At 37.4% G+C, this 24607-nt stretch overlaps 1 protein-coding gene across 2 annotated transcripts in view; it reads right to left on the bottom strand.

Moving 5' to 3' along the window:
- The window catches only part of spns2 (SPNS lysolipid transporter 2, sphingosine-1-phosphate), a 71206-nt gene that overhangs the window by 31490 nt on the left and 15109 nt on the right, over positions 1 to 24607 (bottom strand). For both annotated transcript variants that reach the window (XM_084414746.1, XM_084414747.1), the window contains exon 2: positions 19804 to 19869. In XM_084414746.1, the coding sequence (XP_084270872.1) occupies positions 19804 to 19869 (66 nt within the window). The remainder of the gene's footprint in view (positions 1 to 19803; positions 19870 to 24607) is intronic.

The following is a 24607-nucleotide window of genomic DNA, read 5'->3' as shown; positions in this document are numbered from 1 at the left end:
AGTCAGAGCTGGATTTGTTTACAAAATCATACAGTAGGCTAGGTCTGATTTGATAAAGATGCTGTAAACGTGACAGGGAGGAGATGAGAGTGAAACTGGCGCTCTGTTGTGTAACTTGCAAAACTGAAGACACAGGATTCAAACATCACTTTTTTGTTTCACGACAAGCAAAAAGTCTCATAATGAAACTGTTTGCGTGTCATTGTTCTGTCAGTAAGTATCACACGTCACTTCCTATCAACTATTTTGCTGTTACCGCACACTGTGTATAAGAGCAGTGGTTTTCCAACTTTCCCCCCTACATATACTATAGTTAAGTTTGGGGTCAGTAAGATTTTTTTGTGTTTTAAAAAAAAATTCTCTTACACTCATCAAGGCTGCATTTATTTGATCAAAACACAATAAAAACAAAAATACAGCTTTCTATTTGAATATATTGTAAAATGTAATTTATTCCTGTGATCAAAGCTGAATTTTCAGCATCATTACTCCAGTCTTCAGTGTCACATGATCCTTCAGAAATCATTCCAATATGCTGATTTACTGCTCAAAAACATTTAAACATTTATTATTATTATCAATGCTGAAAACAGTTGTGCTGCTTAATATTTTTGAGTACAAGTTCAAAATAACAGCAGAATTATTTGACAGAAATCTTTTGTAACACTATACATTTTGATAAATTGAATGCCCTCGCTACATAAAACTATTACATATAATATAAATAATATAAATATTAACAATACTTACATTACATTATAACTTTATTTCATAAATTAACTGACATATTGTGAAATCTTTTTTATTGTATTCAAATATTTAGTGGACCTAAGCAGAATATCGCAGAGATGTTATATACAGTATGAACAGAAATCCCACAGGCTATGCGAGCACAGCTCAACTAAAGCAATTAACACCTCTCTCTCTTTCTGAGATGTTGATCTCCTCCCTTTTCCCTGAGCCATCTAAGCCATGTCCTTTGCTAATTCCTCAGTTAATGACCTCACTCCTTGTCCGTGTTTATCACATCATATAACTTTGCACATCAATTACACCTGTGTGTGTGTGTGTGTGTGTGTGTCTGTCTGACTGTGAGACAGAGAGAGACACAGTATCCAGAGAGAGACAGACCATATGGACCAACACCATACACACAACATGTGTGCAGTGAACGGCTCCTGAAATATTCATGCCTCATCTTTCCCTGATGAACAGTTCACTCTGAATTAGCATGTTAAACAGATCAAGATGTTCACTCTCACTTTCACATTAAGGACAGATTCTTGACAGAGGGACAAAGACTAGACATTTACATTTACATTTAGTCATGTATAGCAGATGACAATTCAAAGCGATTTACAAATGAGAAACAAAGTACATGCTTTTTTTCCCTATACACGCTTTAGCTTAGAAAAAAGGCAACATCCTGGTGACTAAGTCTGCACTATAATTCCATCCACAAATAAAGCAAACATTATCTCCATGCTCAAATAAATGACATTCAAAGATTGGAAACAGCTCTCTAGAATTCGGTCAACTCGGCCATTTTGCAAATATTTTTCTATAATGACCAATGAACTGTACTGTATATTGAACATTATTCCAGTCAACGGCTTTCTTTCATATAAAACCGCTTTCGTTCACACTTTAGATTAGGGTCCAATTCTCACTACTAACTAACTAATAACTATGACTTTTGCCTCAATAAACTCCTAATTACTGCTTATTGATAGTTAGTAAGGTAGTTGTTACGTTTAGGTATTGGGTAAGATTAGGAATGTATGGTCATGCAGAACAAGGCATTTATATGTGCTGTATAAGGACTAATAAACAGCCAATATCCAAGTAATATCCTATCAAGCTACTAATAGTGAGAATTGGACCATCAACTAACGTGTTACCCAGATTAATTATTATTATTATCAATTTGTATTACTTTGCTAATTTACCTACTATTAACTTTTTGTGTGTTAAACATTTTTAATAAGTAAAAAAAAAACATGGTGCGCTGAAGAGGTTTGCTGTGTTTATCCTCTGCAAGTTGTTATGACCTGAAGTTATTCCCCTGAAGCTCTTCAGCAGAAACATTCTTCCTCATAATGGTATTTCTGACATGGCTTAAGGCATGTCACATACCTCACCTGTCCTTCCAGGTGACTACTGTGGGAATTTTCTGCGTTATGTGACCTCCAATGGTGTTTTTCGGAGGGGATTTATTAAGAAAACACGTGTTATGTGTTTCAAGTGGCTGATTCATTGCCTGTAAATGTCATTCTGGATTCCCTCTCTTTTAGAGCGCAATGTTCCTCTGTCACTCATCGCTACTTGCTATTTAGAATTCATGCCGCCTTGAGACTGTCAGAAAAGCTCCCAGATAGATGAGTGTACACACTCACACTCCTCTGTCATCCTCCTCTTTTTTCCCTTAAGGGATGAAAGATGATATGAAGAAGGATTACATCCCGTCACCATTCTGACAGAGAATGACAAACACTGCACCTTCACCTCTTCCTTACTTGCTTTCTTTAACCCGTCTGTCAGAGCGTGGTGACCCTCCATATTCGGTCTTTGTCACGCAGGACCCCACTAGCTCTTCAATTTTAAATTCCATAACTATGATTAGCCTCACAACGTATTGCTGTTTGGCGTGCTGTGCTTTAGCAACAGGAACCAAAGAAAATAATGTGTTTTATTTTTTGTATATCCTACCCACAAATATTGAAAACCATCTTGGAGACCATGGAAAAGTCCTTTCCTGGAATATTTCTTTGGGTTTTACACAAACTTTGCATTATGTTTGCAGTGGTAGAAATGGTTTTAATGACAGTGGTGCAATGATTCATTGTAGAGAGTCAATGTAGCTATTTGTCTATGGCAAACAGACTTATAATATGAGACTCACACTATACTAATAATAGACACATGGAGGATATAGGTGAATGTTGCATGCAAATGGTAAACAAATGCTTCTTAAATAAGGGATTATTTAAGGATCGACTAAAAAGTCATTTGGATAGTTATTTTATTATTTTAAATAAATCTTACTGGTACCCTATATGATGAGATCAAACCATTCATGGATGTTCTATTGTACACCAGTGAATTGCTTTCCAATACATGAATTAATGACTCTAGTGAACCGGTTCCATGAAAAACATGCAGCATGAAAAGTGTAGTCCAATTCACAAATAAATTACTGGGTTACTGGGTTGAATCAGTCTGTAACTGAGTAACTGAAATTACAAGAGTGTTAATGTTGCAAATGCACTGTAAGTTATCATTGTTTTTTTTGTGTGTTTTTTTGGGAGAAACTGGAGTAATAGTTGCTGAAAATTCAAAATTCGTTGTCATCACAGGAATAAATTACAATTTAAAATAAAAGTTCTTCATGTGATACACTAACTTTAAGGTTGCATATCTGAAGAAACTGTCTGTACTTCCTCCCTGTATCTGTATGACACTGCATTCTAACCGTCTGCAACATACCAAAGCTCTGACCCAAATGCAAATTCTCTTTAAAAGTTTACCGACAAGGAACAACCAGATTTTTACCTCAGTATCTGACATGTCACATACCTGAAGCATCTCAGTTTTGAATTTGCGGCTGATGCTTAACAATAGAACTCCTTAATGAAATAGCAGAGATGCCAGCTCACATTCTGCTACCAGTAAATCGCTATGAACAGAGGAAACCCAACCTGTTTCTGTTGATGCAAATTACATAATGTAATCATCCGCTTTAAATCACATCGCATAAAAACATTAGGTGTGGTAGAGGGCCAGAGAGTCACTGTTGCATTTGAAACATTATGCTGGTGACGTGCTCTAATGTCAAGCTCTTCAAAAGGTTTGCGTCAGGCCACTTAATAGGCTCATTTGGCTATTTTGCACTTCTAAACAACACATATTTGGGCTGTGTCAAAATAAATGAAGCATCCAAAGCTCCTACACGGCCTTCCCCATACAGCCAATGGCGATTTGAGCCAGTGTGGGTGAATGTGATTTAACAGGCAGAAGTGGGTCATGTGTGGTGGGCTAGCTGTGGATGACTAAACTAATGACATCACGCCGCATTTAATTGCTTGGATATCTTTTATTTGCAGTGTTCAAATAACGCCTCAACTTCGTGACTCAGTCTTCAATCGTAGTTGAAGTAGGAGTGAGTGATGTAATAAGCGTAGGAGTAGCCTCAGAAAATAAGACACCTAGAACCATAATATACACCTCTGAAATCAATATCAATCAATGGTCAATTTCAAACCATTTGAATTTAACAGATCAATTAATTGTGTGTTTGAGTGGCTTCTAATGCTTCCTTTGATCAAAGACCAAAGCTTAACTTGAGACATGTTACTATGACAACAGGACTATACCTGTACTGCACTATGCAGTTCGTGACTCAGTCTACAGGAATCAACATCCCTTTAACCAGCATTGTTTCGCTGTCAAGGAGAAACACGCTCGGCCATGAAGCCTTCACCTGTGTGACAATAATGACTTCTGTTCTCCTCTAATCATTTCTTTTGGACGGCAGTCGGGCAGTGTGTGAGTGGGTGTTTGGGCACAGAAAAATCGTGACTAGCTAGTCTAAGCAGAAACGGTCAAGAGGACACGCATAGAAACGCACTACCTCAGGGTGGAAGTCAACACAACTTCCACTCCACGGCTGAATGCACGGCTGAATGCGCAGAAAAAGTTTGTGCTTTCTGAAGGCAAAACCGTCACGGCTCCAAGTTCATTTAGAAAGGGTTATGAAACCTTTCGCATACAAATTGCTGGCATTGAGATGGAAAGCATTATACAACAAGTTAATAAGGGGAAAGCTAAGCTCAGTGAGCATCGTAATTAGCCGGAAAGTGTCAGGTACAACCCTGATTTAAAAAGCTCTGTTCAGTGACAAAAAATATTGTCTTTGCATCATGAATGCAACATCACTTGAAGAGTGAATAATGTCAAACTGTCTCTGTAGAGACAAAGCTCTTGATCTTGATTATTTGCTGAAAAACTGAACTAACTTGTAAAAGTTAGTTTGTAGGAGAGCTGAACAGATTGTGACATGAACAAGATAGAAACATCTTATGCTCTGAGCCCTTTTTTTCTTTGTGTTATTTAATCTGTAAAATAATAAAGATAAAATGTTTTCTTTTTCTTGCTGGATTAAAACATATATATATATATATATATTTTCTTAGTCACTATCTTTGAATCAATAATATAATCAAACACATTATTTTCAATATATATTTTTGTTTCCCTGTAAAAAAACAACAACAAAAAAACAAAAAAAAACCAAACGTAAAACGCCTTAACAGTGTTAGAGACGGTGTTATTCCCTAAAAAAGTAACCAATTGCGTAACTTACTTTATATAGAAAAAATGTGTTACGTTATTTTTGCGTTACTTTTTCTCATCTGCGCTGGGCTTGGTTGTTTGCATTTTAATAACAAATATATATATATATTTGGCAAATGTAAAGTCCCTTTCACACCAAAAGTGAAATGAATAAGCCTCAGACTGAATGAAATGCAAAATCATGCCTGTACAGTAGAGGGCGCCGCTCAAACAAACCTTTCAGCTGTGCTGCCATTCTTGATCGCAGAAGAAGAAAGTACAACACTCTTACTTCAGCAATAAAAACAAAAAGATTAAACACAACTGTGATGTTTATCAAGTCATTGTTGATTATTAGTATGGTTGAATTGGATCATCGAAGGTCAGCAGCAAAGACATTGGTTAAAAAAGTTTGATTAAATACATTGTGTTATTTAACATATTTAATTATTGCAGGTTTGCGAAATATTCAGAGTTTGCATTTCACTGTTTTATTGAGGAATATTGAGGAATACTGAATCTGAGGAATCTGTTTTTGTGCAAGTGAGATGAGTAAATGCATGTTCACATTTAGTCTAGAACTACGATAACCATCATGTTCACACAGCGCACACAACGCTTCTAAACTTACTCACGATTTCTCACGACATAGGGACAGGAGAGCTGTCAGCCACTAAATGGGGAAACAAAGCAACTTTCATTACTTGTTTGAAAAAGTAACTCAGATATTTTGATGTATATTTAAAAATAATGCATTACTTTACTAGTTACTTGAGAAAAGTAATCTGATTACATAACTCGCGTAAGGCTTGTAATGCGTTACCCCCAACACTGCTCCTTAAAACAAGATACATTTTCAGTGGGTATCTTAAAGATCATTTTTCTTATATTTTTTCTTTTTAAAACATACACTTTTACTCAATGGTTTGTGCTAAAAAAAAAAAGTAAAGTAGTAAATGTATATTGTATTAAGTATGTTTAGATGTTTAGTGAAAAATATAGATTAAAATGATGTTTTTTGCAGTGTAGTTAAGTTTATGAATCCACTAAAAAATGTCATACTCGGAAGATTTTAAATACATCCATCAGTGTCAGTAAAATGCATGTCAAATGCGCATAGCTGTTCATGCGTGCCAGTCAAGTCCATGATCTGACCCTGATGGAGGACACCTGTTCTTCTGCTATAGGAATCTCTCCTCTGAGCATGAATCATCATGAGTCTCTTATCGGCTCGCTCCAGCCTTGCAAATGTTTTCATAACTTCTTAATCTTATAATTTTATAGCCAAGCGTTTAGGGTAATCTAATATACAGACCTTGTCCTTCACTTGTGATTTTCAAACAATATAAATAGACAGTGAGACCAGTGCCCAGCTGTTATGTTATACAAGTACTGAAGTGTTATGGGTCTTTATATGATATTTCAGCTGAGATGTTTATAATCTGTAGAACATTCAGGGTTTTTTTATATAAAACGGCACAATAAAGCATTAGGAGATATGTCACATCATCTTTACCTACTATTCAGTTTTCTAAATGAATGGCATATTTCTGCCATGATGATGTGCAGTATGTTGTGCTTTGATCTTCTACCTGCTAAAAAAACATTTAGTGGAATGCTTTCTCTTTCTCTTTCTTGATTCAACTGAAATGCTGATGTATTAACTGGTGCCAGGTAATGTTCATGGGAATATCAATGTAAAATATTTGAGCTGAAAAACAAGTCCTTAGATGGTTAAGAAGCTGTATGCTGGTAAAGAACAATTGCCTAAGAAAGCGTAGACAAGGAGTGTGTGTTCTCTCAATCATTGAACTAGAGTTTTGTTTTTGTTTCAGCAGAAACCACTGGACAATGACTGAGTCAGGTGCATGAAGCAGATACTGCATTTCTAAAGAAAAGGAGCCTGCATTACACATTTAAATTCCATAGTTTGAGTGACCCAATTCCAATCTTTTCCTCCCATGTGGCACAGATCGGATATGACTCAAGAACGTGTAAGCAGGATAAAAGCATGGATTCAAATATTCTCAGATCTTTTTCAGGCCTCATTCATATAGAAATAAATCGGATATGAATCGGATATGAAGTGCATTTGCGTCTACCACGTAAACGGACAGATCGGATATTCCCGTCAATGCAAGTCATATATCATTGAAAAAGCCACGGTGGCCAATGATGGCAACTCAGGTGAACACCAATCGCGATCACATGACTCTTTTCTATGGCGCAAAGGAGGACGAAGGCTCAAAAAAAAAGTTTTGCTGTCCATTGCAAACCGCACCATTTTTACTTCCTTTTCGGCCTAAGCTGTTCCGGTTTGTTTTGCCAAGTGAATAGTGTAAATACAGATGTCGGATATGGGTCACTTTTATAAGAAGATGTAAGCTGGTTCTCAAAAATATATAGTGGATATGGTCAACAAATCGGAATTGGGCATCAAGACCTGCAGTGTAAATGCGGCCTATATAAGCCACGTCACACTTATTCAGGAAGTTGCAGTTTGGTAGAATATTTATTGTTCCTCACCTTTGAATGACTGTTGAAGTTTATTAAGCCTGTCATGAAATGCTAAATTCATATTAATACCTGGAGATAAAATACCATGCATAAGTCATTACGAGTTTTTGAATGTATCTGATAGAAGTCTCTTTTGGTCACCAAGGCTGCATTTATTTGATCAAAAATACAGTAAGACTGTATATTGTGAAATATTATTACAATTTAAAATAACTACTTTCTATTTTAATATATTCTAAAAAGTCATTTATTCCTGTGATGGCAAAGATTGTTTTGGGAACCGTTATAACAGTTATACATAACCGTTATATATTTTTCAGATTCCTTTGATGAATAGAGAATTCAAAAGAATAGCATTTATTTGAAACAGAACATATTTGTAACTTTATAAATGTAATTACTGTTCATTTAAAAAAAAGTATTATTAATTATTTAAAATTATTATTAATAAAAAAAAAATCATACCGGATACCAATCTTATGAATGGTAGTGTACATAAATATTGTATGAAGCATTCTGGTTGTAATTTTACAACAAGTTTCATAGAAAATATTAGTGCTGTACTATTTACTGTAAAGCAGAGGTTTCCAAACAATTTTAGATGCAACCCTTTTTTTTATTATTTTTTTATTGACGTGACCCATTTATACAACCATTTACATGCAATCAGTCAAGCAGCGTGAAAGGCAAGAGGGGACCAGGCCTAAAACTGAACATTGTGGTTTTGTTTACGTTTATGCGGCAATTGGCCGTGAGTTTTGTTGTTTATGCTTATTTTGTCATTAAAGTTACGTTTGCCGTCGTAGTCTTGAACTTTGTAACATTTATAAATTTTCCTTAAATCATTCTGGCGACTAATTTTTTCAGTTTGAAACCCTGTGCTGTAAAGTATTTGCTGTACTAACACGTCTGAAACCACAGAATAAATGGATATACAGTGAATTATGAATGTCAGATCCATTCATTTCTCAGCGTGCTGAGACAAATGACAGTCTATGGAATTTGCAGGTGCAGAGCGACAGATGCTGAGGAAGTCACATTAAACAGGAAACTCTCTGACGCCTGTGTATATTTGTGAATGTGGATAGTTGAATACCTGCCTGTGTCTGTTCTCATTGTGAGTTTACAATCTATAGAGGCCTCAACAGAATAAGAGAGGATGTTGAGTTGTTTGAGAGTAAAAAGACCGCAATGAATCAAGCCAAAATAAACAGATGAAAGTATAGTAGAAGATGGGAATAAAGAGATTCAAAGCTCAGCTCTTCTTGAAGGATACTGTAAAACACAGTATACAGAGGTCACCTCATGTACACTGTGTGTTAATACAGTGAGATTAATGGTCCTAAAACTTACTGTATTGTTAAAACACTGAAATGCAATACATCAATTCAGGGAGAAAAGGATGGGTAGTTTATATTAGGTGCACTGCTCTAACAGTACTGAACAAACAGTCTGTAACTAACTAATATCTGACAAAACTAAGTAATTCCAATTTACAATCAATCTTTTAAAAGGAAACTAAACTGTGACGATGTCATTACTAGTAGATGATACTCCTAATCCTGCAATGGAATGGACACTAATTTACATAACAGTATAGCCGCTGGAAACATGCATGCAAAAATACACCATCCACTATCACTTCTCATCCACTTCTGTCAGTGTTTTGCGCTAGCAGCAAGGAAAATGGATGTGTCACAGCTGTGATGATGGAAAGCTTTTAAGTGACTATATCTGTTCAAAACTGTTCAAAAATCGGATAAAAAAATGCTTAGCCATAAACTCAGGGGCTTGAGCCCATGAATAATCCACCCATAATCCGTCCCTCCTCTTCCTCATATACAGAGAAAAAAAGGTTCCATAAAGATTTTTTTCACCCCTCATTATAAATGTGCTTGAGCGAAGTGGGTTTAATAGATATATCCTTAAACCATGGATAAATGTACTTATGTCAAACAGCTGAGGCAGTTATATCACGATAAAACCAAAGTTGTGACAATTTTTGATTTCAGTAATATCAGATTTTTTACTTTTACTTTGTGATGTTCGGAAAACTACACTTTTTAAACATAAACATACACTGTTTTTATAAGACAGAGGTTTGTAGAAAGAAAAAATAGGAATAATGTATTGAATACTGAATGAAAAGCACTTTCATGGGGTTTACGGCATAGAGTATCAGTTTGAGTTGGAGTATACGTTTTTCTGTATGCCCATGCTAACTGCCATTCTTTTCTTTTCTTTTTTTTTAAAGTGGTTAGAAACAAAAATGTGTGCGTTTGTTGGTTTGTAAGAGGGAGAGTGGGAACAGTTTGTGGATTAGTGCTTGTTAATGAGGCTGTCCCAGTCATTTTTAGACACAAAAATGGCAAATTAGTAATTAGCACAAACGCTACAATGTGAAATAAAAGCCCTCTGGGATCTAAAACTGGATACACTACACCCATTAGAGATATGATTGACTGTGCTCATGCTTTGTATAGGTCCTATATACAGTAGGACACAAATTACTAAGTTGATGTTAATGGTAGGTTCAAAATAGGTTTTCCGGTCTCCATAATAACACAGAGAATGCAGACAAAATGTATTTGTAAAGCAAAACCTAACTACTCAAACAATCTCAGAGGCCAAATGCCTAATGAATGATGTATCATAAAACTATGTAAGGCACTAATCTCTCTAAATATGCTTCAGAACAATTTATATTGTGAAAAGTGTTACTGCAACTGACAATTCCATTTTAAATAACACAATGACTAAGCTTAAATACACCCATAAACACATACACCTGCTGCATACCACTGCTGACGAGAACAGTCAAAAGTGTGAAAAATATTCCTGTTTTATGCCTGGATTCTCCTCTATGTAAATCTGTCAGGGAGGTTTAAGACGCTCTGTTCTCGGTGTAGAAATACCACAACAAATCCCCTTAAAATTATGTAACATTTTAAAGTAAAACCTGATGTTTCCTCTTTAAAGAGGATTTCAAGGAAATGTCCTGAAATAAGTGAAGTTTCCATCTAAGGAAGTTTTTGCGCAAATGTTTACAGATATATGCTAAATATCGATTTTCACAATTTTCAGTTTAAGTTCTATGAAATTCTGTGTTGACACTTCAAATGTCTTGAAAACTAGTTTGGAAACACTTATTGTGAACTGCTTAACATTTTTACAGGCCATTTCTGTAGTGCTTCTGTCAGATTTTGCAGTGGCGTTTGGCCTCCAGACAGAAGCCGCTGTAATAGCTATGAAGGATGTATCTGCGCATCCACCTTTGGCTTTTTCTCACCTGACCTTCACGCTCATGCATACCTCTGTCAGAATTCCCCCTCAATGAAGGGCTTAGCTGACGCTTTCACCACAACACAAAAACACAGTCCAGCCTACCCGCTGAACATCACCAGCATTCCTCTTTTTCTTCATTGCAGACCATTTCAGGCTTCAGTAGTCTTGGCTTACCGGTGTGGGTGTGTTTGATTTATGTGTGTGAGCGCACATATGTTTCTTGGCATATTATATCCTAGTTGTTGGGTAAAGCTTCCCTGAAATAGGCCACACTCTTTGTAGCTTACCAGAATGTTGCAATGACATTTTTTTTTTCATTTTTTTTTTCAAACACCACTATTAGCTCTGCCAAGGTTCTGGGGTGAACCCTTACGATTGTATGGCCCGCATGTGGAAGTGGTGGTAAATGGTGTTAGGTTGTTACTCTTTTCACCACTCACTATTAGCTCGCAGCTGCACTTGTGCCTTTCAACAGATCTGAGAGGCAGAAGAGGAGCGCCACTGATAAAAGGAAGATCAACTCAACACTTAACAGATGAATAGTGTTAGCAGAGAGAATGTGTTGGACATTTGCATGATGTGTAGGCACACGTCAGGCACAGAAACACACTTTTCTTTGAAGAAACACAGTTTGACTTTTTACAACCTTCTACACATAGAATAACAACACCACAGCCTAGTTTAAAATGTTCACCGGAGGTTTTAAATTGAATCCAGATGAAGATTTATATTCAAAATTCTCATCGGTTTAGTGCACAGGAACTGATCTGGAGAAGCTATTTTGAAGCTAGCTTCCCAAGCTACCAGATAATCATAATTTGAGGTACTGTAGTTCATTTTGAACAGATTTATTTTCTATTTCTGTTCAACCATCTTTTGATTCCTTATATTAAAACAAGTTTTCATTAAATGCAACAAATAAAACTAGAAACACTCCAATTTGTATAATGAAAACATAGTGGCGTACAGCAACATTTAAGTATTTCACCACAAAAAGACAAAATCTCACGCAAGGACTTGTAATGAAGCAGTCCGAATGGAATTCGTGTGAAGCAATGCATCGTTTCTTCTGAAAGGTTTTTTATTAACTCTCTGAACAAACTGTTTTACTAAAATGAATCGTGAAGCAGCGAAACACTTATTTGCACAAGCCATACTGTCGAAACAAAATGAATCAGAATTCTCAAAACTATTCGAGAGACAGGTCATTTCAGGACATCCTGTCTGACTTCACTCAGCTCTAAAGCTTCATGCAAAACATAATGTGACAAAAATATATTATAGAGCATCATACTTGTCACACTACACTGTTACTCTGGAAAAATTACTGGAAAAGCTACATTATTGTGAAAAGAGCTGAGCCATTGTCACCCTTTTGGAAAATGTACTGTAGCTAAATTGGTTGCATCATTACTCTTAATTAGTCAATTACCTCCCAATAGTCCAGAGGAAATTTGTCCTGACACTGAAATTCCTTCGATATGGACATTAAGGATAAAAAAGTAAACCACATGGGAAATGGAGCTTTAACTGTATTTTATAATGCCTTGGTTAGAAAGCAGAATTAAGACAAGAAAAGATAATATCCTGTAATTTCCTTGCTTACGGCTGGTTAGACTCCGTGTTATAGCTGGGAGCTGGTGTGTGAGAAGCGTGGGATATGGGCTTTTTCAGTGGGTGTGGAGTTTTCCTCTCCAGCCCAGAGCTGTACATCTAATGATAGGCCAGCATTCAAATGACAGAGTGTGTAAATGTGTGTGTGTGTGTCTATGCTGAGGTCCTTGCCAAAGCTGTTTAAACCAATGTGACAAATTTACTCACAATTGGTAAATCCAAATGTGCACAAACCCTCACGTACACACATATAATCTATCATAGGATCACACCCATGTTCTCTCTCTCTGAATGTACTGTAATAAATGATTTGACCTTGAGTGATGAAGCTATATTGTGTGTGGATGGGTGGTTCTGTCCACAGGGGACAGAGAATAGACCCTCGCCTTGTATTGATTTCTCCATGTCTTTGTAAGAAAATACACAAAGTTTGTGCAATGCCTAATCTAATTCTAATGTCTGTGGGATTTTGGGTCATTGTAAAAAATGCTTTGTTGTGTGTTGAACACTGAGAGAGCTTCAGAAGAGCTTTTGTCCTTTTATACGCTCTCTCCATTCCTGTCCTCCATTTTTAGAGGGAAACTGTTCAAGCAGACTCTTTACATGTAAGAGAGGATGCCTTTGTGAATCTAATATGAACGAGGTGGGCCACTCACTGGCTTTGTGGTTAATGCTTGCTGTGATTGGCAGCAGGTTTTTGATTGGCATGAAGCTCTGCGAGAGTGAGCTGAGGAACAGGGTGGGGTTTAAGGGGGATCAATGAAGCCCCGTCCCCTTTGAGACATGGCCTAAAAATTCCCAGCTTTTATCTTATTCACACACACATTTCATTACATACAAATAAGTATATATATATATATATATATATTGGGCTGAAATATGGCCCTGACATTTGTGAGATTCACCCATCCGGCTGATCTAAAGCAGATTCAAGCTGTAAGACCTACATATCTATTCATAGCATGTGCAGAGATGTGGATTTGATGCATTGATTGCTCATTACCCAGTGTCAGAGCCAAACTGATGGAGAGAGAAATTGGTTTTTATTTTTTCCCTCCGTTTTCACATTGACACGTCTGTAATCCATTACATTTCTGTGCCATTGACATTGGGAGTGATGAGCAGGTGCTGGGATCTTTCCTCTTTCATTTCCATTCCTCTCACTTACTCTCCAACCCTCTCCTTTAAGCACATCTCCTTCAAGCACATCTCCTACTGTCTCTTTCCTGCTGTGGAATCCATTTATTCATTTTTTAAATATTAGACGCCTGTTAGATTGACAGTGCAGCAAAAACAGCTCCAGAGCAATGTGTTTTGTGAGAAACCTAATGATACAGAGAGACGAAGAAAGGAGGGATATCATAGTACAGCTGTGGTCTGAGTGTGAACAGCTGATGATACACAGATACAGTAGCTCCTCACTGTCTAGGCCAAAGAAATCAGAAACTGTAAGATCCACCATTAAAATGAAAGCTGAGAAGGGGGCAATTGTGGCTGTGTAAACATACAGTGGAAGTGCTGTACTACAGGAGGCCTGTAGTAACATCTCACTTCTTAAATAATGTCTTTTAATGGCTCATGGCTATGTAAGCCAATATCCTGACAGTCACAATCCAGTCCACACAGAAATTTCTTCTCGATATAGCGCATTCTTTGTCTGGGTGGATGTAGTCGTGCACCTGGGCCGCAGTCATTCACTTACAGACTGACTGGCCACAGACTGCAGCTATATACAACACATGCCCCAGACGGAGCGGCTAGACGGAGACATGGACGCAGTGGAGTCATGTCAGGATTCAAAAGCAGTGTTCGCTCCTGCAGTGACAGATGGGATAGGAGACAACGGCAGACGTACACCTAGCATGCAGACAAGAGCTGCCATCTTTGACCAGAGGGCACTGACCTCTTGACCTTTAGAGCAATACAGTCTAATTAGAGTCTCTACGGTATAGTCAGAGATATGAAATATATCATATCATATATTTCTCCTGAAAATGATTATTAGTTACTATTGCTCATACTCATACTCAAAACCCATAACCTTGAATAATAAAGTTTGGACAAGATACCTCAATTCATGCATCTGGTTGAGATGTTTGCTATGACAGTCCTAAGAGACTGGACTTAAAAAAATAAAAAAACAGAATGAAAAAATATATATATGGATACATATCACTGATACTTGGGCTCTTTTGACCTGGGCCTGTAGCCAAACACTAACAATCACTCTGAACTAGGGCTGCACGATTAATTAAAATAAAGCAGAAATCGAAATATGACTTGTGCACAGCATGCGTCAACCATCTTTCCAAACTTGTTATGAGAAGCGCTCATAAACCTGCTACTGTCAACAAAAGAGAAGCTTTAATTACTCCCTGCTTTTTTTTCACCAACATTAAGCTTGATGGTAATTAAGTAATTATGACAGCCGTAAATATTGGAATTGTAGTTTTACAATTGTACTGTAAAAAGAGTATTATAATTTTTAGTTGTTTTTAGTATGTTTTTTATTTACTACTGCTATTACTACTACTACTACTACTACTACTAATTATTATTATTTTATAGTCATATTGATATATAATCACAAAATATTTGGCCAAAGCATGCAATTAAACCTACAAACAAGCAAAGCAAACCTGAAACTTTTGTTATCGCATTTTAAATCGCAATCTTTACAAACAGACAATTCACAATTACATTTCCCCCCCAAACTGTGCAATCATATTCTCTAAACCCCTTTAGTAACTGCATAGCAACCAGCCAGGGATGCAATTCCCGTACATAACGACGTAACTCTTAACTGCTTAACCACCATAGTACGAATCATCATTGTAGAAACTAACAACTCAAGACTGTTTTGGTCACACCTCTGTTGTCTGAACCACGATAGTTCAACAATATAGTCAACAACAGTATATATTGTTAATGATGACATGTGCATGTAAAGTAAGATCTTCAGCTAATTAATCTTTTTGATATTGCAATTAATGTATTTAATATTTTTATAGTTAATTTAAATAAACAACAGAAGGCATTTTTTTAAATCATGTTAGCATGCAGTATTTGCCGTATACTTTACTCCCGTATACATACGGTTAATTCAGTCAGTCAGTTCCAACTATGTAATAATGCGAGGTTGTTTGTGAATGTTCGAAGGAACTATGGTCTTGGGAAATGCTAAATCATTCAACTATGTTAATAATGAGGGAACTTGCGACAATAGATGGATAAAGATGCTTTTGGGAAATGCACCCCTAATCAAGTGATTAATGTGGTGGCACGTTTTCCACTGTCAAACAAGACTCAAAACATTTGTTTTATTATTATTTTGTTTCTTATTATTTCCCTCAAAACAAGTGCAAACCTTTCAAGCATTAAACATCAGTGCTGGTTTTAGACTGAAGACCACCCACCTCTGCGTCACTAACCCACAGGAAATTTTAACATTCACCTGTGTAAAGCTCATCTCCATTCATCCATCTTCAGCAAATATTTCTCTTTTGGACGCAGAGAGGCCATCCAGATTCCCCGCACCCACCCTTAAAATGCCAATGTCACCTACCAAACAAAAGAGCAGGAGGAGGCCCTCGGGACAGTAATAACATCCAAGTTAACCCTCTCTTCTTTCCTCATTCCATCTTCATTATTTCCTCTATCTTGCAGACATCCAGGACTGCCAGCAGGTATGTTGGCTAGCAAACAATCCATTATTTTTTGTGTCCACAATAATTGCTCTTTCCCACTAATCTGAAATTAATATCTCTTAGTCTGATAAAGGTTTTGGTTAAAATTCAGCAAGGCAAAATACATGAAGAGAGAGCACTGTGAGTGGGATCAGATCTAGAAGGTTTTTCTTTGCTGATATGGAGGTGATTGACAGGTATGAGAGCCATAGGTAAAAGCACATCGTGTAAAGCCCGGTAAGTCAATATTGCCCTGATAAGGTTACATGTCAGGGGCCTATGTGTCAATATGAAGTATAGACACACATTTGTCTGGAAATATGAAACAGGGCATCACTTGAAGGACACAAACCAGACATGTATCATATAACCAATATTTTACATCTGTGAAATATTTTTGCATGGAGTTTTCAGGAACTGAATCTTTCATCTACTCGATTTGTTAATAAGTGATTTGGTACTCACCACAATAGATCAATTGATACATGAGGCCTGAATCACCCTGTGTTGAGCTAAGGCTTGTGGTATATGACCTCATTTGGTACTGGATACTCCAGTCTTCCCACAGGCCATCATTCACTGATTTACTGTATATTTACTTCCTTTTGTTATGACAATGGCACAATGTCATGAAAGATCGACTCTCGTAGAATTGGCTTTTGAGTTTAATTATATTATGAAAAGTTTCCTCCTCCCAAACTGTCACTGTATTTCACCTCCTGTTTTATGGTAGACTGCCTTAGTCAGCTATTCTCAAGACATTCCTTAATACATTAATCTCTACATCTCTTCATGCTATGTGCACTTAGCTACATAGCACATGCTATGTAAGACATACTGCCATAGTCTAGATTTTGGGAAGGCTAGCTCCTCTGTCAAACTAATAGATGTGAGTATGTCTCTAAGAGAAGTGTACAAAAAAAAAAAAAAAATACCAACAGGCTTATTATCTTGTTTCACAGTAAATATATCTAAAAATCATATATCTAAAAAAGAAAAGCTTTCACTTTTTCATCAAGGTGAGATAAACACACACTGGTCACACCTATCACAATAGGTCACACTCCAGCTGATCTCACGCCATCCCTTCAACCAACTTTTCACACTGAGGTTCTCAGCCAGTGACCAGAGCATCTGAAATTTCGTTGCGTTGTGTGAAGAATGAGGTCAGACTGGGATCAGAGGCCAAACTAAACCTACCACAGACACTTTCTCTACAATCTAAACATTGGCCACATGCACTGCTTAACAAAGGGACTTTTCCCTGCTCATATTTTTCTGGGTGGCATAGGATATGGTTCAGGATGTGGTTTGCTTTGATATTTTGTTATATAATACAAAGCCAATCATATATTTGTATGTGCTTAACAAAAAAACCTGCTAAAGCAGTATAAGAAAACTCGACCAGTAATGGCTAGATGGCAACCCTTGTGCTGTGAAAAAATAACACATTTGCAGAAAAAAATAGTTCATCACTCCATTTTCTCAATGCTCCAGTCCTGATTTTGTTTGAGTTTTTTGGCCTCCCCACCCTTAAATGTACAAATTTAACCCCTAGTTAGAGAGAATCTTGAGACAGTGTCACAGCATGAGAGGTGCCATCCCTCTTGCAGCATATAGAACAATAATTGGCTGCCATGCTGTCAAAGCATGAAAAGAAGCACCAATTCCCTGTTGAGAATCAACCTATAGAAAGTTTCCAACCAGTCGTTTACTTCATGGTTAGCCTGAGCCAAGCAGAATTGTAATGTTTATTTGCAACCAATTACAGACTAATCAAAAACACATTTTCTTCAGTGAGTGACAGTACAGTCTAAATTGGTCAGCTAACCAAAAACAGAATTCTTTCTTACTACCTTTTAAATGAGGGTTTTCCATTGTACATCTCACTAATCTCTGCAGGCCGTTATATAATATAATTGAGCTGAATAGAGAAAAGAAATGAGGCCTAGTGACCATTATTTCAAAAACATGATAAATCTTAACAGCTCCAAACTTTTGAAAGGTAGTGTATATAAATAGTAATATAAATCAAAATATGTGACATTTATTATTCATTTGTTCTGTTAAAAAAAGCAAAACAAAAACCAGTAATCGTTCTTCTCAAGTAAATTTATCTTGTTTTAAGAGGTGTAGATTTTTAGAATGATTTTACCCAGAATCAAAACATCCCACTCTTAAATACAGAAAGATTTATGTTCTGAGGTCTGTATGCGCCAGTTATTCTAATATTTTTAAACCAAATGAATGGAGGCAATAGATAAACATTGAGCTGGATCTGGATCCCAGACATCCCGGACTATGCTACTGCTCAATGAGCCTCTGTAAATGTGTGTGCGTGTGTGTGTGTGTGAGCATTTGTGCTTGTTGTATATTCTTGCCACTGCATATGACGTGTCTGACAGTGTCTCTGTGTGCACACTCTGGTATGTGCGTGAATATGCACACGAGTATAGTTTGTGTGTTCTAGCGTTCAGACAGCCGCTAAGCACTCCAATAGGACCTCCACACAGTGACTCTCCTTCACAAAAGCCATTTGACGTGGACCCAGCCCAGTTCAGGAAGCCCAACCTAACAGCCTCCAAACCCCCCCCCCACCACCTGACCAAGCGCAAGCCTGCCGTTTGAACACTGAAACCTCTCATTCACCTCCCTCCGTATAAATCCACTGATTCCTCACCAACCACAAATAACCTTTAATGATGTCATAATTTGCTACACATCACTGTCTTCTGCATATAATGAGTGGACGATTATTAGTCATTTTTTAATTTTAGCTGTTATAAACGTTAGCAAAAACCGCATGCATCGCTGAGCTAACAACAGCTATGTGTGTTTTCCAGAACAAACTAGTATTTTCCTCCCATTAAAAGGAACCATAGAGTGGACTTGCACTGTTGGGCATCCACTGCAGTCCTATTACAGTTTCCTGTAACAACCAGGCTAAAAAAACACACACACATTTACAGCTTCCCCTGAACAGTTTGACTGAACCATATACTTGGTCTTTAACCTAAATAGAAATATTGGAAAATCTATGTAATGTCCTTGCACTGTTGAATAACGGGTGGGTCTCCATCTAATCCAAACAACTGTGGCACTCCTCTGCTTTGTTAAACCCAAACAAGTGCTTCAAGCTCAGTCAATTACACTGGCTTTGGTGAGGAAGGAGGTGTAGCTGGACCACCGCATCCATAGTGTTTTTTTTTTTTTTTTTACTCCTTTGTTATCCCTGTCACTCCGGCTGCAAGGAGCTTAATAGATTTTAGTCTTCTCTTACACCTCGTGTCAGTGATATAAGTCAGTGAGTCTTCATGTTCACGCTGCATGATTGCAAAACCACGTAATTATGGGATTATGAGAGACTAACCTGTTTGCAACAAGCCTGCTCCGCTGTCACCAACACCGAAGTGTTTCTGTATGTCAAGGAGGACACCTAAAAAACAGAGACAGAGAGAGATTAGAATTTGTGCTCTGATGTAAATTTGAGTTGAGTAGAGCATTTGAGTCTCTTTTCGGAGAAATAATCACTGAATGAACTTGCGGACATCTTTTGTGCTAAGCAATTAAAAAAATTAAAAATATTGACAGGTGTTTCTCAATACATTTCCTTGTGATCCTCAAAAACAGAACAATCATAGGCTTATGGATGAACACACGCACCTCTACTCTGGGCTGTTTGAGGTGTAATATTTCATCAAAATTAGGGATGCTCTGATATTACAGGCCATAACGATAAGCTGATAATTCTTTTCAAGTTAATAGTGGCAATAAATAGCCAAAATGAAACTTCTATGCTATTTTAAATAAATGAAAAATAAACCACTGAAAAAAAAAAAACACAGCTGAGATGCATCTAAACATTAATGTACAGTATGCAAAAATGGATATTAATTTTGACATTTGATAAAGATTATATTAAATATAAATCAAATAAATAATTGAATCTAATTTAATAAATCGAATAAAATAGAAATATATAAACGAACATATATTCTAATATCGACTAAAAAATAAATAAAATATGCTCTTATATAAAATAAAAATGAAATGTCCTGTTGAAGTGCAACAAAGGCATGTCCTCAGAATAAAAAATGTCAAAAGAACGAAAGAGTGTGAATGTTCCTTGAGTTGCAGACAGTAAGGCAAGAGACACTGGCTGCACTGGAATGCGAGCAGGTGCCGTGACTCGTGTGACAGGAATGTTACATATGTCACTATGTGCGGACAAGCCTGCACCTGCCAAAGTGTTCCTTCTCAGTACATCTTTGCCACAGCGTGCCAGTGACAAGTCAAAACGGGTGGCGACGGGAAACTGCGAAGTGATCGAGACGAAACTCGAGGATGACTAAAGCCACCGCAACAACAGAAACAAATAGCTATTTTTATTTCTCACAGCCACTCCTATGTTATGTGTCTGTGTTTGTAAGACCTTAAAAAGCATGACGTAATTAGCCAGGCAGCACTGAGAAGTTAATTAAGAGATGTTTCTACAGCATTAGGTGTTTGATCTGGGTGCGTGTGAATTGCGGATGTCTTTCTCTTTGCCTCTGTTTGTACAAGACTGTTCAGTGACTTAGAAAGATGTAACTTCAGAGATAACGTCAAGGATGTTGGATCTCTATCGCTCTTGTCTAATGTCATTGGCTGTCAGTCACAGACCCTGTTTACAGCCTACCCTGCATTTACAAGTGTCTGAATGCTGTGAGCTTTTCACAAATGGAAGATCAAAGCATATGTCTGAGTTAGACACTTAAAGAGCTCTTTTTTACTTTAAAGCGATCAGAAAGAAGGAATGTGGAGATGAGAGACTGATGATTTGAAGGCAGCAACACGAGAGCTGCAATTACACTAAAAAGGGATCTATGCCCTGATCAAGAGTCCTTTAGATTCCTGGCCAACACACACATAACTACAGCAACAAACCATAGAGCAACGTGATTAAACAAAAGACAATGAATCTTCTAAAACATTTTACTACTGAATTGATTGAAATTATTAGTTGTTGAGATTTAGATCACCTTTGTCATCATGTAACGCTCAGTCAAAGTTAATGTTTTAAAAAAATCTCATTTTAATTTTAATTTTAATAACAGGGGTTAATGGGTTTATGGACAGCTAATAATGAATGAAATCATAAAAATATAATATTAAAATGAAGAAATCATAAAAAAAATAAAAAAACACTGAATTAAATTAATAGACATAAGATAACCACGAACATGCAAATGTGTTGTTAAATGATTGAGATTCCTAAATCCATGACTTGCAGCATTTCTTTTTTTTATATCTATTATGAACAATAAATTCCTGTCTTGCTATATAAAAAGCTGCTAATGAACTTGGCACACTTTGAAACATGATGGATCTTTCTTTTCATTTCCTAGCAAAACATCTTGATTTAGCAGATATGGGAAGCCTGGGCTCATTGGAAAAATGTCCCCTTTGGCAACATTTCTGCAAAAGTATATTGCGTTGCTTCTTGCATATTTTGCGACACTTTCCAGTGTCCAAAACGTCCAGTGACTGGCACTAAAAGCGTGTTTGTTTTTTTGGTCATATTAGGTCATTTTTATAATTTTATGCTATAAAAACAGGGATCTGACGTCATGATTGCCAGCTCAGATTGACAACTTCTCTGAGCAAAGTAGTCACTGAATTACCAACTGACTTTTTTCTGGATTTTCGGGAGGAAATTGGAGTTTTAACTTTAATTTCTAAGTTTCCATAGCTGTTTATTTCACACCAACATAATGAGTTGTTCTGCAGTAAACTGTACAAACCGATTCTGTGCGAGTGTGGGCGGGGCCTGGATACCGCGGCCCCACTTCAGGCTCACTACTGCGCAGACTTGGGTCCCGAATCGGCACAATATGTCAGCGCCATATTGGGACATTGGCGGCTTCACTTTTCTACAATGGAAGAGAGTGAAGGTGCGTCGTCCATCTTTTTTACAGTCTATGGTTTGCTACGTCAGTTTGCTAAAGTCATAGATTTGGATCAGGTTATGTGATTAAAATGTATTAGTCTACAAATCATGCACTATGGTAAAATTATTTTGAGTCCATAACATATTGTGCAAGGAACTGTGTGAAAATAAGTTTTATTAATCATATTTTGTGTGAAGAGTAATAAAAGTTGTTGTGGTTCTAGTGTTAATTTCGAGTGGGAATTGTATGTATAGGCACTTTTTTGGTATTTCGCACAAATATAGGTAGATGCGCGCTTTTCCAGTGATCCTAGGTTGGATTCGGAGGCGTTGGCTTCCACTGTCCTTTTCCATGCTCAGGAGCGGGTGGTCCCGCCCTCTTTCCATTAGTCTAATCTGAGGCGGTGTACTAATTACCTTGGTCAAACTCCTCCTCCGCCCCCCATCCCTCAATCCCTCCGTCTCTCCCTCTCCTCCCACTGGGAGGGGGATCCCTGTGCCAGATGGTGCTGCGTTTCTCCTCTTTCAACCGAGACTGCACCTGCCCACCCTCACGCCTGCCAAAGACACAACCTCAACCACCACGCTCTTCCCACCAAAACTCCCACAGGCACAACTGATACAAACTGATGACTTGTTTGGAAATATGATTGATTCAGTTCGTGAAGTATGTCCTTATTTAACATTATAGCCTAAAGGAAAGAATTGTAACTGGAAGAGACTGGTACTAGTAGGTCAGTGTGTGCACAACGTAACACTGAACTATTAGAGCAACTGTCATATTAGTGAATTATGTTCTGTGTTTGGCAGGCGATACCGTCCATGTGAGATTTGCCCTAAATTCTTCTCTCTCTATCTTCTCTTCTGGCTCTCAGATAAAGATACACTGCTCAGGAAAAACATGGCAACACCTTGAAACTTTTCAGAGAGAGCTGTCTTTAAGCATCTGAGGTGCAGCAGCTCTGACTTCATCTTGCATCATACTGTAAAACGGTAGGCAATGCCACACAAGGTGATGCAAATGCCCCAAATGGCACCAGTAGAATCATCGACCTTCTAGTGTCCGCCTTGATGCCGCCAGCCCTGAGATGTTGCCATAGTAACACGGCACGGGCGCACACACTGAGGAGGGAAAGGTCGGCTGGCAATTGGTCAGATCAGACTGACTAAAGCCCTATTTGGACGGGACTAGTTTAACAAGGAGAGGTGGGGTAAAGTAATTATTACCAGAGCTTCTCAGTGATTTTAGTCCTGTCCGAATGTGCCATCTCAGTAATCATTACGGACAATGTCAGTAAAGATTCCGGCGACTTTTACCTTCTGTAAAAAGGTCCGGAAAAATGACCTCAGGTAATACTAATCCTGTGAGAATAGACCAGCTGTAAAAATTTACGTAAATATTACGTCATTTCCTGTTTAAAAGTAGTTTTCCGCAGTTTTTCAAGTATGGAGGCGCTTGAAAAAGCATTCAGTTGGTTTCTAGACGCTGGGACAAGTCTGTGGCAAATCTCAAGTGTTTTCCACAAACCATTTAGATCAAAAAGAAGATCAAAAGCTCTTGTTAGAGGCACGAAACATCTTTTAGTTGGGTAAGTGCCTATTGCCAACATAATCCAATCTGAAGTTAATAAATACATCGTTCGACCAGACATAACTGTTTTATATATATAAATATAGGTTACATGTGTTTGCGCGCGTGATATCAGGAAGCAACGTAATACACACGACGACAGGAGGAGGGTGACAGCGGTGCGTAAATCGAGTTACCCCTCCCACTTCTGCTAGTTTTACTGAGATATCTTATCCCGTGCGAATTGGCCATTGTTATTACAGACGTCCTGTGGTAAAATTGCATTACTCCATCTACCCTTGCAAAGTTAATCCCATCCGAATAGGGTTTAAGATGGAAAAAGGAACACACATTTACGGTAATCTTGCTTAGCAAAACTTTATCATTCTGAATCTTCTTACATGGAAAGGATCTGTCAGGTTTGGCTGATACGGTCACTTGCAATGCACTTTGATTTACTAAAATGTAGAAACCGCAGTAGAAACTAAGAGGCAAAAGAATGTTGTCCTGCCTGTTGTGACTGATCTGTTGCATGCAAAACACATCTCTGAAGAGCAACAGCCATTGAACAGAGTGTAAAATTCTGTTACAGCATAAAGCCACATAAGATTGGCTCCTGAGATATAATCAGTTTTCTAAATAAAGAAATCTGATCATCTAAAATAAATAAACTTG

The sequence above is a fragment of the Rutilus rutilus genome (genome assembly GCF_951802725.1).
Source record: "Rutilus rutilus genome assembly, chromosome: 7".
NCBI classification, from domain to species: Eukaryota; Metazoa; Chordata; class Actinopteri; order Cypriniformes; family Leuciscidae; genus Rutilus; species Rutilus rutilus.
This window is presented reverse-complemented; position numbering and strand designations above follow the sequence as displayed.